This window comes from Triticum dicoccoides, chromosome 6A, assembly GCF_002162155.2.
Source record: "Triticum dicoccoides isolate Atlit2015 ecotype Zavitan chromosome 6A, WEW_v2.0, whole genome shotgun sequence".
NCBI classification, from domain to species: domain Eukaryota; kingdom Viridiplantae; phylum Streptophyta; class Magnoliopsida; order Poales; family Poaceae; genus Triticum; species Triticum dicoccoides.
The window spans coordinates 216,953,160-216,972,173 of record NC_041390.1 but is presented as its reverse complement, the minus strand read 5'-3'; the positions used below and the strand labels follow the sequence as shown (position 1 = coordinate 216,972,173).

Genomic DNA, 19,014 nt, shown 5'->3' with positions numbered 1-19,014 from the left:
GAAGCCACTAGTGAAACCTATGGCCCTCAGGTCTATCTTTATCATATTAATCTCCTACTACTTAGTTATTTTCTTTGTTATTTACTTTGCCTTTATTTTACTTTGCATCTTTATCACAAAAATACCAAAAATATTATCTTTATCATATCTATCAGATCTCACTCTCGTAAGTGGCCTTATAGGGATTGACAACCCCTATTTGCGTTGGTTGCGAGGATTTATTTGTTTTGTGCAGGTACGAGGGACTCGCACGTAGCCTCCTACTAGATTGATACCTTGGTTGTCAAAAACTGAGGGAAATACTTACGCTATTTTGCTGCATCATCCCTTCCTCTTCGGGGAAAACCAACGCAGTGCTCAAGAGGTAGCAGTAGCCTATGGTATGATTGTATCTTGTCCTACGGACTAAACCCTCCGGTTTATATAGACACCGGAGGGGCCGAGGGTTACACAAGTTCGGTTACAAAGGAGGAGATATACATATCCGTATTTCCTAGCTTGCCTTCCACGCCAAGTAGAGTCCCATTCGGACACGGGACGAAGTCTTCAATCTCGCATCTTGATAGTCCAATAGTCCGGCCAAAGGATGTAGTCTGGCTGTCCGGAGACCCCCTAATCCAGGACTCCCTCAGTCATGCACCCTTGATGAGTGGTCTATTTTTACTAAATCTTGATAGTAGTGATACACAGGTTCATAGTATTGAAGCCAAAAGATGCAGAGTTGATAATGATAGTGCAACTTATTTGTGGCACTGCCGTTTGGGTCATATTGGTGTAAAGCGCATGAAGAAACTCCATTCTGATGGACTTCTAGAATCACTTGATTATGAATCACTTGATACTTGCGAACCATGCCTCATGAGCAAGATGACTAAAACTCCATTCTCCAGAACAATGGAGCGAGCAACAGAGTTATTGGAAACCATACATACTGATGTATGTGGTCCAATGAACATTGAGGCTCGCGGAGGATATCATTATTTTCTCACCTTCACGGATGATTTGAGCAGATATGGGTGTATCTACTTAATGAAATATAAGTCTGAAACATTTGAAAAGTTCAAAGAATTTCATAATGAAGTGGAAAATCATCGTAACAAGAAATAAAAGTTTCTAGGATCTGATCGTGGAGGATAATATTTGAGTTACGAGTTTGTTCTTCATTTGAAACAATGCGGAATAGTTTCGCAACTCATGCCACCCGGAACACCATAGCGTAATGGTGTGTCCGAACGTCGTAATTGTACTTTACTAGATATGGTGCGATCTATGATGTCTCTTACTGATGTACCTCTATCGTTATGGGGTTATGCTTTAGAGATGGCTGCATTCACGTTAAATAGGGCACCATCTAAATCCGTTGAGATGACACCTTATGAACCGTGGTTTGGCAAGAAACCCAAGTTGTCGTTTCTTAAAGTTTGGGGCTGCGATGCTTATGTGAAAAAGCTTCAACCTGATAAGCTCAAACCCAAATCAGAGAAATGTGTCTTTATAGGATACCCAAAGGAGACGGTTGGGTACACCTTCTATCACATATCCAAAGACAAGATATTCGTTGCTAAGAATGGATCTTTTCCACAGAAGGAGTTTCTCTCGAAAGAAGTGAGTGGGAGGAAAGTAGAAATCGATGAGGTAATTGTACCTGCTCCCTTGTTGGAAAGTAGTTCATCACTGAAATCAGTTCCAGTGATCCCTACACTAGTAAGTGAGGAAGCTAATGATGATGATCATGAAGCTTCTGATCAAGTTACTGCTGAACCTCATAGGTCAACCAGAGTAAGATCCGCGCCAGAGTGGTATGGTAATCCTATTCTGGAGGTCATGTTACTTGACCATGACGAACCTATGAACTATGAGGAAGCGATGATGAGCCCAGATTCCGCAAAATGGCTTGAGGCCATGAAATCTGAGATGGGATCCATGTATGAGAACAAAGTGTGGACTTTGGTTGACTTGCCCGATGATCAGCAGGCGATAGAGAATAAATGGATCTTCAAGAAGAAGACTGACGCTGACGGTAATGTTACTGTCTACAAAGCTTGACTTGTTGCAAAAAGTTTTCGACAACTTCAAGGAGTTGACTACGATGAGACCTTCTCACCCGTAGCGATGATTAAGTCCGTCCGAATCATGTTAGCAATTGCCGCATTTTATGATTATGAAATTTGGCAAATGGATGTCAAAACTGCATTCCTTAATGGATATCTTAAAGAAGAGTTGTATATGATGCAACCAGAAGGTTTTGTCGATCCAAAAGGTGCTAACAAAGTGTGCAAGCTCCAGCGATCCATTTATGGACTGGTGCAAGCCTCTCGGAGTTGGAATATACGCTTTGATAGTGTGATCAAAGCATATGGTTTTATACGGACTTTTGGAGAAGCCTGTATTTACAAGAAAGTGAGTGGGAGCTCCGTAGCATTTCTGATATTATATGTAGATGACATATTATTGATCGGAAATGATACTGAATTTCTAAATAGCATAAAAGGATACTTGAATAAGATTTTTTCAATGAAAGACCTCGGTGAAGCTGCTTATATATTGGGCATCAAGATCTATAGAGATAGATCAAGATGCTTAATTGGACTTTCACAAAGCACATACCTTGATAAAGTTTTGAAGAAGTTCAAAATGGATCAGGCAAAGAAAGGGTTTTTGCCTGTGTTACAAGGTGTGAAGTTGAGTCAGACTCAATGCCCGACCATTGCAGAAGATAGAGAGAAAATGAAAGTCATTCCCTATGCTTCAGCCATAGGTTCTATCATGTATGCAATGACGTGTACCAGACCTGATGTGTGCCTTGCTATTAGTTTAGTAGGGAGGTACCAAAGTAATCCAAGAGTGGATCACTGGACATCGGTCAAGAACATCCTAAAATACCTAAAAAGGACTAAGGATATGTTTCTCGTTTATGGAGGTGACAAAGAGCTTGTCCTAAACGGTTACGTTGATGCAAGCTTTGACACTGATCCGGATGACTCTAAGTCACAAACCGAATACGTATTTTTATTAAATGGTGGAGATGTCAGTTGGTGCAGTTCCAATCAGAGCGTCGTGGCGGGATCTACGTATGAAGCGGAGTACATAGCTGCTTCGGAAGCAGCAAATGAAGGAGTCTGGATGAAGGAGTTCATATCCGACCTAGGTGTCATACCTAGTGCATCGGGTCCAATGAAAATCTTTTGTGACAATACTGGTGCAATTGCCTTGGCAAAGGAATCCAGATTTCACAAGAGAACCAAGCACATCAAGAGACGCTTCAATTCCATCCGCGATCAAGTCAAGGAGGGAGACATAGAGATTTGCAAGATACATACGGATCTGAATGTTGCAGACCCGTTGACTAAGCCTCTCTCATGAGCAAAACATGATCAGCAAAAAAACTCCATGGGTGTTAGAATCATTACAATGTAATCTAGATTATTGACTCTAGTGCAAGTGGGAGACTGAAGGAAATATGCCCTAGAGGCAATAACAAAGTTGTTGTTTATATTTCCTTATATCATGATAAATGTTTATTATTCATGCTAGAATTGTATTAACCGGAAACTTAGTACATGTGTGAATACACAGACAAACAGAGTGTCACTAGTATGCCTCTACTTGACTAGCTCGTTGAATCAATGATGGTTATGTTTCCTAACCATAGACATGAGTTGTCATTTGATTAACGGGATCACATCATTAGAGAATGATGTGATTGACTTGACCCATCCGTTAGCTTAGCACGATGATCGTTTAGTTTGTTGCTATTGCTTTCTCCATAACTTATACATGTTCCTATGACTATGAGATCATGCAACTCCCGAATACTGGAGGAACACTTAGTGTGCTACACAACATCACAACGTAACTGGGTTACTATAAAGATGCTCTACATGTGTCTCCGATGGTGTTTGTTGAGTTGGCATAGATCGAGATTAGGATTTGTCACTCCGAGTATCGGAGAGGTATCTCTGGGCCCTCTCGGTAATGCACATCACTATAAGCCTTGCAAGAAATGTGACTAATGAGTTAGTTGCGGGATGATGCATTACGGAACGAGTAAAGAGACTTTCTGGTAACGAGATTGAACTAGGTATTGAGATACCGACGATCGAATCTCAGGCAAGTAACATACCGATGACAAAGGGAACAACATATGTTGTTATGCGGTTTGACCGATAAAGATCTTTGTAGAATATGTGGGAGCCAATATGAACATCCAGGTTCCGCTATTGGTTATTGATCGGAGACGTGTCTCGGTCATGTCTACATAGTTCTCGAACCCGTAGGGTCCGCACGCTTAACGTTCGGTGATGATCGGTATTATGAGTTTATGTGTTTTGATGTACCAAAGGTAGTTCGGAGTCCCGGATGTGATCACGGACATGACGAGGAGTCTCAGAATGGTCGAGACATAAAGAACGATATATTGGATGACTATGTTTGGACATCAGAAAGGTTTCGAGAGAGTTCGGGCATATACCGGAGTACCAGGGGGTTACCGGAACCCCCTGGGGAGTCAATGGGCCTTAATGGGCCATAGTGGAAAGGATGAGGAGGCGGCCAAGGTGGGGGCACCCCCCCTCCCAAGCCCAATCCGAATTGGGAGGGGGGCCGGCCCCCCTTTCCTTCTTTCCTTCTCCCCCTTCCTTCCCTCTCCTACTCCAACTAGGGAAGGGGGAATCCTACTCCCATCGGGAGTAGGACTCCCCCCTTGGGCACGCCTAGGAGGCCAGCCCTCCCCCCTCCTCCACTCCTATATATACAGGGGGAGGGGGCACCCCATAGATAGACAAGTTGATCATTGATCCCTTAGCCATGTGCGGTGCCCCCCTCCACCATAATCCACCTCAGTCATATCGTAGCGGTGCTTAGGCGAAGCCCCATTCCGGTAGCATCATCATCACCGCCATCACGCCGTTGTGCTGACAAAGCTCTCCCTCGACACTCAGCTGGATCGAGAGTTCGTGGGACGTCACCGAGCTGAACGTGTGCAGATCGCGGAGGTGTCGTACTTTCGGTACTAGGATCGGTCGGCTCATGAAGACGTTCGACTACATCAACCGTGTTGTCATAACGCTTCCGCTTACGGTCTACGAGGGTACGTGGACAACACTCTTCCCCTCTCGTTGCTATGCATCACGAGAGGGGGGAGTGTGGCTACGTACCCTCGTAGACCAAAAGTGGAAGCGTTTGACAACGCAGTTGATGTAGTCAAACTTCTTCTTGTTCCGACCGATCAAGCACCGACCGTACGGCACCTCCGAGTTCTGCACACGTTCAGCTCGATGACGTCCCTCGAACTCTTGATCCAACAAAGTGTCGAGGAAGTAGATGAGTCCCGTCAGCACGATGGCATGGTGACGGTGATGGTGATGTGATCCGCGCATGGCTTCGCCTAAGCACTACGAGAATATGACCGAGGGTGTAATTTGTGAAGGGAGGCGCCGCACATGGCTAACAGATGTTGATGTGTGTTCTAGGCGCCTCCCCCTCATATATATAGGTGGGAGGGAGAGGGAGCAGCCAAGGGGGCGCCCCAAGTAGGAGGAATCCTACTTGGGGCTCTTGTCCAATTCGCCCCCCCGTCCTTTTTCACCGGACGGGGAAGGAAAGAGGAGGGAGGAGGGAAGGAAGGGGGAGGCCGAATCCCTCCCCTTCCTTCTCTCTCCCCCTTTTCCTTCCCCTCTGGTGCGGCCCATATGAGGGGCGCAATAGCCCCTGTTGGCTGTTGCGTTTCCCCTCTTGGCCCATTAGGCCCATATCTTTGCCGGTGGTGCCCGGAACCCCTTTCCGATGACCCGATATGTACCCGATACCCCCGGAACACTTCCGGTGTCCGAATACCATCGTCCTATATATCAATCTTTACCTCTCGACCATTTCGAGACTCCTTGTCATGTCTCTCATGCGGGACTCCGAACAACATTCGGTCACCAAAATACATAACTCATATAACACAAAATCGTCATCGAATGTTAAGCGTGCGGGCCCTACGGGTTTGAGAACTATGTAGACATGACCGGGACACCTCTCCGGTCAATAACCAATAGCAGAACCTGGATGCTCATATTGGCTCCTACATATTCTAGAAGATCTTTATCGGTCGAACCGTTATGACAATATATGTTATTCCCTTTGTCCATCGGTATGTTACTTGCCCGAGATTCGATCGTCGGTATCTTCATACCTAGTTCAATCTCGTTACCGGCAAGTCTCTTTACTCATTCCGTAATACATCATCTTGTAACTAACTCATTAGTTACTTTGCTTGCAAGAATTCTTATGATGTGCATTACCGAGAGGGCCCAGAGATACCTCTTCGATACTCGGAGTGACAAATCCTAATCTCGACCTATGCCAACCCAACAAACACCTTCAGAGATACCTGTGGAGCATCTTTATAATCACCTAGTTACGTTGTCACGTTTGATAGCACACAAGGCATTCCTCCGATATTCGGGAGTTGCATAATCTCATAGTCGAAGGAATATGTATTTGGCATGAAGAAAGCAATAGCAATAAAAACTGAACGATCAATATACTAAGCTAACGGATGGGTCATGTCGATCACATCACTCTCCTAATGATGTGATCCCGTTATCAAATGACAACTCATGTCCATGGTTAGTAAAGCTTAACCATCTTTGATCAACGAGCTAGTCAAGTAGAGGCTCACTAGGGACTCAGTGTTTGTCTATGTATTCACACATGTATTAAGGTTTCTGGTCAATACAATTCTAGCATGAATAATAAACATTTATCATGAATAAGGAAATATAAAATAATAATTTTATTATTGCCTCTAGAGCATATTTCCTTCATGAAGAGCCACGAGGGAGCGACAAGCTCGGGGGGCGCACCCCCTAGGATTTTGGGCCCCTTAGGGCACCTCTTGACCTAATTCCGCCTCTATAAATTCTCAAATATTCCACTAACATCAGAGAGTCACCCGAAATACTTTTTCTGCTGCCGCAAGTTTCTGTTCCCACAAGATCCCATCTGGAGGCCTTCTTCGGTACTCTGCCGGAGGGGGAATCGATCACGGAGGGGATCTACATCAACCTTGCTGCCCTTCCGATGATGCGTGAGTAGCTTACCTCAGACATATGGGTCCATAGCTAGTAGCTAGATGGCTTCTTCTCTCTCTTTGATCTTCAATACAATGTTATCCTCGATGTTTTTGGAGATCTATTCGATGTAATGACTTTTTGTGGTGTGTTTGTTGGGATCCGATGAATTGTGAGTTTATGATCAGATTTATCCATGAATATTATTTGAGTTTTCTCTGAACACTTTTATGCTTGATTGTTATAGCTTTGTAACTCCAATCTATTGATTTGGTTTGGCCAACTAGATTGATTTTTTCTTGCAATGAGAGAGGTGGTTTGTGATGGGTTCAATCTTGCGGTGCTCAATCCTAGTGACAGAAGGGGACATGACACGTATTTATATTATTGCCATTAAGGATAAAAAGATGTGGTTTATTCATACGTGACTTTTCTTTCTCTAAATCATGTCATCTTGCTTAAGGCGTTACTCCGTTCTTTATGAACTTAATACTCTAGATGCATGTTGGATAGAGGCCGATGTGTGGAGTAATAGTAGTAGATGTAAAATTGTTTCGCGGTCTACTTGTCTCAGACGTGGTGCCTATATAATGATCATTTCCTTGGATATCGTCATGATTATTTGTTTTTTTATCAATTGCCCAACAGTAGTTTGTTTACCCACCGTATGTTATTTTCAAGAGAGAATCCTCTAGTGAAAACTATGGCCCTCGGGTCTATTTTCTATCATGTATTAAAACCAAAAATACCTTGCTACAATTTTTCTTTCTTTATTTATTTTATATTTTTGTTCGATCTATCTATCTATCACCATACAATTTAATCTTGCAAGTAGCCGTCGAGAGATTGACAACCCCTTGTTCACATTGGGTGCAAGGATTTGTTATCTTGTGTGTAGTTACTACTAATGAGGTGTTGTGTGGTTCTCCTACAGGATTGATAACCTTGGTTCTTAACTAAGGGAAATACTTATCTCTATTGTACTGCATCATCCTCTCCTCTTCGAGGAAATCCCAACGCAGCTCACAAGTAGCAGGATACCGTCAAATTCGTATGAAATTGGGAGATGAATGAAAAACAACATTTAAAACTAATTTTAGATTATATGAGTGGTTAGTCATGCCATTTGGGTTAACTAATGCACCTAGCATTTTCATGAGATTAATGAACGAAGTTTTACATGCTTTCATTGGACGATTTTTGGTAGTCTATTTTGATGATATACTGATTTATAGCAGATCTTTGGAGGAATATTTGAAACATTTACGTGTTGTTTTCATTGCTTTACGTGATACACATTTGTTTGGTAACCTTTGGAAGTGCACCTTTTGCACCGACCGAGTATCTTTTCTTGGCTATGTTGTTACTCCACGGGGAATTAAAGTTGATAAAGTCATGATTGAAGCTATTGAGAGTTGGCCGCAGCCCAAAACGATCACACAAGTAGAGAGTTTTCTTTGCCTCGCTAGTTTCTATAGGCATTTTTGAGAGATTTCGGCACCATTGTTGCACATCTCAGTGAGCTTACAAAGAAGGATGTGCCCTTTCTTTGGGGCACCGCACAGGAAGAAGTCTTCACGATATTGAAAGATAAGTTGACACATACTCCTTTACTCCAACTTCCTGATTTTAATAAGATTTTTGAGATTAAATGTGATGCTAGTGGAATTGGATTAGGACGTGTGTTATTACAAGATGGTAAACATGTTGCATACTTCTCTGAAAATTTGAGTGGGCTTAGTCTGAACTATTCTACTTATGATAAAGAATTATATGCTCTTGTTCGGACTTTAGAAACACAGCAACATTATTTATGACCCAAAGAATTTGTTATACATTCTGATCATAAATCTTCGAAACATATTAAAAGTCAAGTAAAATTGAACCGTAGACATGCTAAATGGTTGAATTCATTGAGACTTTCCCTTATGTCATTAAACACAAGAAGGGTAAAGAAAATGTTATTGTTGATGCATTGTCTTATCGCTATACTATGCTTTCACAACTTGACTTTAAAATGTTTGGTTTGGGGACCATCAAAGATCAATATGTGCATGATGGTGAATTTAAAGATGTAATGCAGAATTGTAAAGAAGAAAGAACATGGAGAAAGTTCATCATTAATGATTGATTTGTGTTTCGTGCTAACAAGCTATGCATTCCAGCTAGCTCCGTTCGTTTTTTGTTGTTGCAGGAGGCGCATGAAGGAGGATTAATGGGACACTTTAGCGTGAAGAAGACAAGAATGTACTTGCTACACATTTCTTTTGGCCAAAGATGAGACGGGATGTTGAACCTTTTGTTTCTCGCTACACCACATGCCAAAAAGCTAAGTCACGAGTCAATCCTCATGGTTTATATATGTCTTTGCCTGTTCATAGTGTTCCATGGGAGGACATATCTATAAACTTTGTTTTATGATTGCCTCGAATAAAGAAGGGGAGGGTAGCATATTTGTTGTTGTGGATAGATTTTTGAAAATGGCACATTTCATACCATGTCATAAAAGTGATGATGATGCTAATGTTGTTGATTTGTTCATTCGTGAAATTATTCACTTGCATGGTGTGCCAAATACTATTGATTCAGATCGTGATACTAAATTTTTTAGCCACTTTTGGAGATGATTATGAGCTAAGTTGGGGGCGAAATTGCTTTTTAGTATTACATGTCACCCCAAACTGATGGACAAACTGAAGTAGTCAATAGAACATTGTCTACTATGCTTAGGGTTGTTTAGAATAACCTAAAAATATGGGAGGAATGCTTGCCTCATATTGAATTTCCTAAAAATCATTCATTGCATTCTACTACTAAGGTGTGCCCTTTTGAAATTGTTTATGGTTTCCTACCTCGTGCACGTATTGACTTGTTGCCTCTTCCATCCTCGGAGAAGGTTAATTTTGATGATAAACAACGTGTTGAATTGATCTTGAAAATGCATGAGTTAACAAAAGAAAACGTTGAGCATATGAATGCTAAATACAAACTTGCTGGAGATAAGGGCAAAAACATGTTGTCTTTGCACCTGGAGATCTTGTTTGGTTACATTTACGCAAAGATAGGTTTCCTGATTTAGCAAGTCAAAGCTGATGCCACGTGATGATGGTCCTTTTAAGGTGTTAGAGAAAATAATGATAATGCATACAAATTTGAGCTACCTTTCAAATTCTGGGGTTAGTCCCACTTTTAACATTGCAGATTTGAAGCCTTATGTGGGTGAGGAATATGAGCTTCCATCGAAGATGACTTTAATTCAAGAAGGGGAGATGATGAGGGCATCAATAATACAGTTAAACCCACAACCCCCGCTGCTACATATACTAGATCAATTACAAGAGCTCGGGCATGTCAATTAAATTACTAGGTAATTTAGTTTCTTGGTAATGATTCTAATGTTCATGAGAATATGATGATGCCTAAATTGGATACATTTGCTTTGCTTAGAAATGAAGGGCCAAGCATGGTCAAGAAGGATGAACATTGGAGCATGATCAAGCATGGAGGAGATGGCGCGCGCAAGGGGAACAAAAACGGAGTTTCCAGTGGAGTTTTTAGCACTTTGGAGCCACCATGATGACATACAAGGACATGGACGAAATATACAAGATGGTCTTTCATAAATTTCGCCCATAGCTTAATATAGGTGCTACACCACCTTATTTTTGGGTCAGGCCCATGTATTTTTGAAATACACTTAATAGGTTGTTTTTAGAGTCTGTATTAATAGGGAAGACGATTTAGGACAGAATTTAGTCCCACCTTGCCAAGGGTGGACCAAATTCCCCTCTGTCTCCCTATTAATACAACCCTTAGAGCATCGTTTTAGACTTGGATTTTGTTTAGATTAAAGTTTGCTATAGTGCAAAACGCGTACTTCGTTTGTGTCCAATGACCAGGCCAAGACGTTTCAGAACCCCACTTTGATCATAAAGCTTTTCTCTTAAGTTTGCAATATCCATATTGCAATCTCAGTTTCTCCTTGTTCTTCATTTGCGTGTAGGAAAAAGGCCCTTATGGTCAGGTTGATCGTGCTCCGGCGTGGTCAATAACCTCTCGGAGTTGGTTTAGCGATTGCTAAGGCGCGACGTCTTTGTATGTTGTAGTCCGATCGTTAAAGTCTACTCCACCGAGAACGATAGTTATCATCTCATCGAAAAACGGGACACCTTCGCCTCTATCATAAATCCTGAATCCGGCATCCATGAAGCCATCTATCTCTCCTAAAAGAGAATGTTGTTGCCATTACCAAGAGTTGCAATCGTTGCTGCCTGATAGATAGCCTTCGCATTGTCAGTTACCAAGATGTCGAATTCTTTCCACAAACATTCTTGATTAGTCCGGCATAACCAAAGCCATCAGGCCTACAAGGCATTGTTGGGCCACCTTAGGTTGGGGATGCCCAGTCCACCAGCCCATTTGGAGGCGTAGACCAACTCCTAGGCCACTGAGCATTTACCACCATGAGCATCTCTCTTTGCGCAACATAGGAAACCATGACAGATCGTCTCTAAGGACATCAGTGTCTTCGCAGGTACTTCGTCTATAAAGAAATATAAGAGAATTTTAGTAATGTAAATGCTCTCATATTTCTTTATGGAGGGAGTAGCTCCATGGCCATTAACGTGGGAATTGGTACAGTACAAAGTACCGACCGCGCCAACAGTAGCCGCCCACTCTTGGGTTGGGTAGCGAGAGGCCGTGCCAGGTTGGCAACTTGGAGTTGATCCACCAAGTATTGGAACTGAGCTGACGCCATCTTTCGAATGCTCAAGGGTAGGCTGAGGTACTTATATGGAAACGACCCGGTCGTGTATTCCAACAGGCTATTTATCAATTTCACCTGATCTGTCGTGCACCGAATCAGCATCGCCAGTCTTCTAGAAGTTCACCCGTAGACCAGAAATCGATTACTATTATTTCATGTTTTAAAAGTCACCCATATCATTTTTAGCGCAATCATAGGGAATGTAATCACGTAACTCATGAACTAGCTAGATTAGTTAGATTTAATCCTCCTAATTGAAATCACACATAATCTCTTGATGGTTTTGATAATTCATGTCAACATACATATCATTGGACTAACGTTATTCTTGAGTATATTTCATGAAAGTTCAAGATAGGTACAATAAGGGAAGTGGAAATGGACCCCTCAAAATGCTAAGGACAAGTGTTAGATCAAGCTTGGAGACTTCATTTATGTTTAAGTGAACATAGATCACATTGAGTCCATAGGTATGCCAATACTATCAAAAGGGGGATGAGGTTGAGATGATGAGTTCATTTCTCAAGTGCTTAAAGATCAAACTTCAAAAGCCTCATACTACTTCACAACTTCTCACTATATCAAAACCCATCATTATCCTCAAACTCATTGAACCAAAATACACCAGATTCACCGAGCCATCATGATATAGACCTTGTCCTAAACCCTAATTTTCGGTCTGACTGAGTTGGCCAATCGGTCTCATCAATGAGCACTTGTCAACCTTTTGTTGCCTACTAAGATTCATTTGGAATTTGCGAACAGTTTCCGTAGGTGACACCGAAGTGTGAAAAGTGCTTAGATCAGCACTACTCAGAGCAACTGATCCGTTTTCATCCGGAGTGACCGAAGTATCTAAAGTTCAAACTTTTTGCATAGTTCAGTTTGACCGAGTGTTTTCATCCCGTCTCACTGACATGTGTAAAAAGGACATGATGGGAGTTCAGTTGGCTTCTCGTTGGATCGAACAGGTGCTAGCAATTCAGTCAGGCGGATGCGAAGTTTGTACTCTGGGGATAGGGAGCTGGTTCTCATGGAATTAAACCCAAACTAAAACAGGGCTGCAGATTTGTTATACTAGCAAAATGTGCATAGGAGATTCAGAAAGGAAATTTAGGCCTCCTTTGATTTGAAGGAATTATGTAGAAATTTCATAGGATAGGATTTCTATAGGAAAATTTTCTTTAAACCCATTTGGTTTGTAGGAATAGAATTCTATTCCTATGAAAAGATTCTTCCTATCCTCCATATATCATAGGAAAATAAACATTAGCCTAAACTAAACGTAAAAACTCCTATGATGTGAACCAAAGAACATCTCCTTTCATATTTCTATTTATAGGATTTGAGATACATGTCATCTTATTTTCAATGACTTTTCTATTCCTATAATTTTTCTACACTATAAACCAAACCAAAGGAGGCCTTTAAAGGAAACTCAGCTAAACCAAAGGAGGCCTTTAAAGGAAACTCAGCTAGCGCCTGGCGACACCCCTGTCTGTCACCTGCCGCTATTCTTAGAAACAAGCAGAAAGGTGGCATTGAACATGTGTCCTCCCGCCTACACCCCTTGCTTAAGAAGCGGGGAAACAGGAGCCACAGAAAATTAAGAAAATCCTCACGACCACACTGCGTCCAAACTTGGCAAAAAACAAACACAAGCTCCCTAAAACAACATCGCGGTTTCGGCCGGGTTCGGTCGCGACAGCAAGGGACGAGGAGACCCCGGCCAGGCAGGGTAGGAGAGATAAGCAAAGGGGGAGGAGGGACAAAATTCCCCTTTTGTCTCTCTCTCCCTCCCGTCGGTCGCTCGCTCGCTTCGTTGGTTGGTCGGAGAGCTGAGAAATGTACCTCTCGGCATTCTCCACAGCGTCGCACAGCGGGGAGCCCGAGGCCGGGAAGGACATCTCGACCATCGTGGCCGTCGACCGGGACAAGAACAGCCAGCAAGCGGCAAAATGGGCGGTGGATCGGCTCATGGCCAGGGGGAGCACCCTCCAGTTGGTCCATGTCAGGATCAACCAAAGTACACAGACCGGTCTTGCTCTTTATGGTAAGAGGTATCTGCATGAAAAAAGAAATGAAAATCAGAAGAGACCTTTTCCTACATCTGAACGCCGTCAAAATCAGGCTGGCTGAAGTTATGATTGCTAGGGTCTTCAGTTTCCACCTGTATTTTCGTAATCTGTTCACCATCACAGTAGACCAATTTACCTAAAATAGCAGGTTTGGCGATGAGGTAGCAATAACTTTATAGATGACAAACAAAACATCCAATTTCCAAGATCGGCGTTATTCTGTGACAATGTTATGTGCATAATGTCATCATGTGATGAACAGATAATGCTACACTATCACATTCTACAGCTATTTTGTACGAAAATATACCAGACACGAGAAAAGGCGCATCGCCTAGTAGGATGATGCAGATTGTGTTGTTCCAAAATGAATTTAACTTACTGCGTAGTTGTAACACTTGTTCATATTCACTAGTCCCTGCAGCTATTGATTACTCCCTCCGTCCGAAAATACTTGTCATCAAAATGGATAAAAAGAAATGTATCTAAAACTAAAATACGTTTAGATACATCCCCTTTTATCCATTTTGATGACAAGTATTTCCGGAGGGAGGGAGTACATATTAGGCGACTGGTAAAGATTTTATTCTCCTATTTAACATGGTTTAACTTTTCAACACTTGCTCTAATTTATTTTGGTATGGCCACATTAACAGGGGAAGCAGGCCGCGGAGTTGACACAGATGCAGAGATGTCACAACTGTTTATCTCATACAGAGGCTACTGTGCTCGTAAAGGGGTGAGTGTCAATTGAATGCTAGAACACTGCCTTCTCGCATATTGGTAGATGTTAGCTCAAATTGGCATACCGCTATAGCAGAGCAGACATAAAAAAACATTAGGGTGAGATATCTATAAGAGCTGAGACATACCAAGGATTCTTGAAATAAAAACGTTTTGGTACTACGACAGGAGGAGGAGGAGGAGGATAATAATAATAATAATAATAACAATAATAATAATAATAATAATAATAATAATAATAATAATAACAAGACGAAGCAAATAGAATCAAATAACACAAGTAATACTGACATACTGCCACTGCAAATCGCAGATGCATCTAAATGAGGTTATCTTGGATGGCAATGATATCTCCAAAGCAATAATTGATTATGCTACTGGTCATGCCATCACCGATATCGTAGTTGGAGCATCCACTAGGAACACATTCATCAGGTACCTACCCATCCATACTCCATGATTATGCACCATTACATACCTTTGATATATACCTATACTGAACACAGGCATGGACTTTACACCATGCAGAAGGTTTAGAAATCCTGATGTGCCAACATGCTTGATGAAGATGGCGCCTGATTATTGCACAGTGCATGTAATACATAAAGGGAAGGCCATCCAAGTGAAGGCAGCCAAAGCTCCGGCACCCTTTACTACTCTCCCTCCGAAGCAAAACTCCCAACCAAACATCGAACCCGATGCATTCCCAAGGTAAGTTTGTGAAGAAGATACATAGCACTTCGATAAAATACAAAGCATGTTCCTGAAGCTAAATGGTCAGCAGAAATTCACTTATACGGTTAAAAAATAACTTACTCATTAGATGGTCAGTTGGTCGCTATGCTTACCTTCAGCAGTTAGCATCCATATGTTTAATTAAATGCCTAGGCAATGTGGATGTAAGAAATATCTCATTTTGTATAATAGATCATCAAGAGAATGGAGAAAGTTTTCTAACCCATCGTCACCGAGGACAAGTAGAACATCGGTAGACCGGTTATCTGGCTATGCAAAGGTCCCGACAAAAGATAGGAATCTCCTCTCTGGAAGGCAAGCACCTCAAAAGGATTTCGACGACTACATCGACTTCATTGCACCACCAAGGCCCTCCGTGACTCGCAGCTCCTTTTCAGATGACGTTGATTTTCCCATGAGCATGGAGTTAAATTCTCTGGACTATGGTGAATCTCTGGAGCTATCATCATATGCATCCTTGGAAAGCCTAAGTTCAGCCGGGGTAAGAGCATTGTAACCATTAAGTTGCTACAGTGGATCAAAAGTTTGCAAGCTGGACATTGATTTGAAGTTGTTAGGTACTGGATCATAAATTCTCATATTTTGTTTCACATGAATGCAGAAGGATGTAGAAGCTGAAATGAGACGACTGAGACTAGAGCTGAAGCAGACAATGGAAATGTATAACTCCGCATGTAAGGAGGCAATTGACGCGAAACAGAAGGTAATGTTTATACATGAAAATAGATGGACCTGAGTATAACGTCAAGCAGTTCCTAAACCGACCAAACTCTGTTGATATAATGAAATAAATAATAACTGCAGGCGGCTCAGCTGTCCCAGATGAAGGTGGAAGAGTCTAAATTGTACCAAGAACTAAGGAGTTCAGAAGAAGAAGCTCTTGCGCTTGTTGAAATGGAGAAGGCAAAGTGCAAAGCTGCGCTGGAGGCGGCAGAAGCTGCCCAAAAAATTGCAGAGCTCGAGGCGCAGAAGAGACTGAGAGCAGAATGGAAGGCAAAGCGCGAGTTCGAGGAGAGAAGGAGAGCATCGGACACGGATCCCCGGTACAGGAGGTATTCCATTGATGATATAGAAGCCGCCACGCATAAGTTTGACAGGGCACTCAAGATAGGCGAAGGTGGATATGGACCAGTATATAAAGCTGTATTGGATCATACTAATGTCGCTATTAAAATCCTAAGACCAGACGCATCACAGGGGAGGAGACAGTTTCAGCAAGAGGTAAATACAATACAGCATTACAAATCATAAGACCTTCATAGTTATGCAGTTACAGTTTCATTATTTGTCAGTCTATTCAGGGCTGCTTTCAGTATTTGCATATTACTAGAGCCATATAAACACCATGCATATTCCTTCTCTTTTACTGGCAATAAATATATGTTCGGCATCAGGAAGCAGGTTTCTTTTATTTGTTTCAGGATAACTAATTTACCGATTGACTCCTTAGCTGCATTTTACTTTATGCAAATGAAGCCATGATCAACCTCATGCTAATCAATACTTTGCAGATTGAAATACTTAGCAGCATGCGGCATCCAAACATGGTCCTGTTGCTCGGAGCATGCCCGGAGTATGGCTGCCTGGTCTACGAGTACATGGATTACGGAAGCCTAGAGGACCGGCTCTGCAGAAGAGGCAACACCAAACCAATCCCATGGAACATCCGCTTCAGGATCGCCGCAGACATCGCTACCGGCCTTCTCTTCCTCCACCAGGCGAAGCCAGAACCATTTGTCCACCGAGACCTGAAGCCCGGAAACATCCTCCTCGACCACAACTTCGTCAGCAAGATCAGTGACGTCGGCCTCGCGAGGCTGGTGCCACAGTCCATAGCTGAAGTCACACAGTACAGGATGACGTCCACAGCCGGCACATTCTGCTACATAGACCCTGAGTACCAGCAGACGGGCATGCTGACCACCAAGTCCGACATATACTCGTTCGGAATCCTGCTGCTCCAGATCATCACAGCCAGGTCCCCCATGGGCCTCACGCACCAAGTCGAGCATGCCATAGAGAAAGGAGCCTTCCAGGAGGTACTTGACCCGACGGTGACAGACTGGCCAGTAGAAGAGGCCTTGGCGTTCGCGCAGCTGGCTTTGAAATGTGCGGAGCTACGGAAGAAGGACCGGCCAGATCTCGGAAAAGAAATCTTGCCAGAGTTGAACAGGCTGCGGACTCTTGGACAGGAGTATGAAGCTGCCCAGGTCAGCAACACGAGCTACTCGAGCGCGACTTCATACAGTTTCAACAATGATGATGTATCGTCGCCATAAGAATGAATCTTCCATGGTTGTAATCTGGAAAGTCAAGCATGTACATACAGACAGACAGGAGAGCTGCCTTCCAAGCCTTGGAAAAAAGGCACTGCTGCCTTTGCTCTGCTCATATCCTGACTGAGATGATATGAACATGGATTGCATTGCAGCAGGCAATGAAGAGGCCAACATAGTCTCGGACTTTTGGAAAACCAGAAGAGGTTATTAGCATGTAGGAGAAGAGGAGCGTGTAAAGGAAACTCGAGGCAATGCTTGTGTGTAACATACAAAAAATAACAAGTTGTAAAAGCAGCCTCAAGTTTTCAACTATGTTTTGCCTCTATTTTTCATCGATCACCAGGTCACCACACAAGGTCCTTGAGAAAATTTCTCACCACAATCAACAGCATGACGAAGAGTTAGCGGTTATGACGTAATCAAACCAATTGAACAAAGTTGTTTAGTTAGCAGTTATGACGTAATCCAAAGCAATTGAACAAAGTTGTTTAATTACTTCTTCTGGTGCATACTGTTGGGTATGTAAACGAGATATGCATAAGGTCTCAAAATATTGTGGAAGAAAAGTGGGGCATGTTGAATGAAGAAAGTGGATTGCCCATTGTCGCCAAAGCAGGAGCTAGCAGAGCTGATTAAATGTGAAAGAAAATGTAACACCGTGTAAATCCAGTTGCCCATGAACAAATAGAGACCGAAGACCACAGAACCATGGCCTCTGCACCGGTGGAGTGGAACCATGCGCTCACTTCCCCCACCCCCAACCCAGACCTATGGTGGCGCCAAGGCCTGGCCAGGCCACACCGCAGCGCCCGACGAAACCAAGGCTAACGGGTCAGAGGGGAAAGGATTGAATGCTAGTAGGCCAAGGGAAAGGGGGGCGCGAGTGGGTGGGGGGTGACCTACCGGAAGGATCCAGGCGAGCGGCGGCCGAGCGCCTGGCCATGGCTCCCGCGAGGCGGGGCGAAGACTCTTTGGGTCCACCGGTTTCAGGCTTTCAGCCAACAGTAGGACCGCAAGTAAAGCTCGAGACTCACGAGCTGCTCGAGATCAACTCAGTTTTTTTTAGCTCAATTTAAGATTGATTGACTCGAAAATAAACGAGCTGAGTTTGAATACTTTATGTAGCTCGATCGAGAAATGAGCCGATCTTAAGCCAATACTAGTTCACTCAATTTTAGCTGAATGGCTCAACATAATATCATTATATTAAATGATCATGTCATATATTAAATGGAAATAAGATAATTTATTATCATCTATGTTTTTCATTATTTTTTTCATTTTATTTACTAGCAAACATGAAAACTTAATTAAGTGCAGAGAAGATTTAG

At 42.7% G+C, this 19,014-nt stretch overlaps 1 protein-coding gene and 1 long non-coding RNA gene across 2 annotated transcripts; one reads left to right on the top strand and one right to left on the bottom strand.

Moving 5' to 3' along the window:
- Positions 1–13,129: 13,129 nt before the first annotated feature.
- LOC119316639 lies at positions 13,130–18,681 on the bottom strand. The gene is made up of 2 exons (XR_005153126.1): positions 18,587–18,681; positions 13,130–13,890 (listed from the first exon to the last, which is right to left on the bottom strand). It is a non-coding gene; the product is annotated as an uncharacterized LOC119316639 (long non-coding RNA).
- On the top strand, positions 13,672–18,013 carry LOC119316638 (U-box domain-containing protein 52-like). Its single transcript, XM_037590999.1, has 8 exons — positions 13,672–13,879; positions 14,561–14,643; positions 14,962–15,083; positions 15,177–15,359; positions 15,576–15,885; positions 16,006–16,107; positions 16,209–16,625; positions 16,916–18,013. The coding sequence occupies exons 1-8, from the start codon at positions 13,672–13,674 to the stop codon at positions 17,681–17,683; spliced, it is 2,193 nt and encodes a 730-aa protein (XP_037446896.1). The 3' UTR covers positions 17,684–18,013.
- Positions 18,682–19,014: the final 333 nt, after the last annotated feature.

Excerpts from the sequence above, each read along its gene's own strand:
- LOC119316638 (XM_037590999.1), top strand. The coding sequence starts at position 13,672 with ATGTACCTCTCGGCATTCTCCACAGCGTCGCACAGCGGGGAGCCCGAG. Across the intron at positions 13,880-14,560 it reads GACCGGTCTTGCTCTTTATG|GGGAAGCAGGCCGCGGAGTT; the intron begins GTAAGAGGTATC and ends CCACATTAACAG. Across the intron at positions 16,626-16,915 it reads GGAGACAGTTTCAGCAAGAG|ATTGAAATACTTAGCAGCAT; the intron begins GTAAATACAATA and ends AATACTTTGCAG.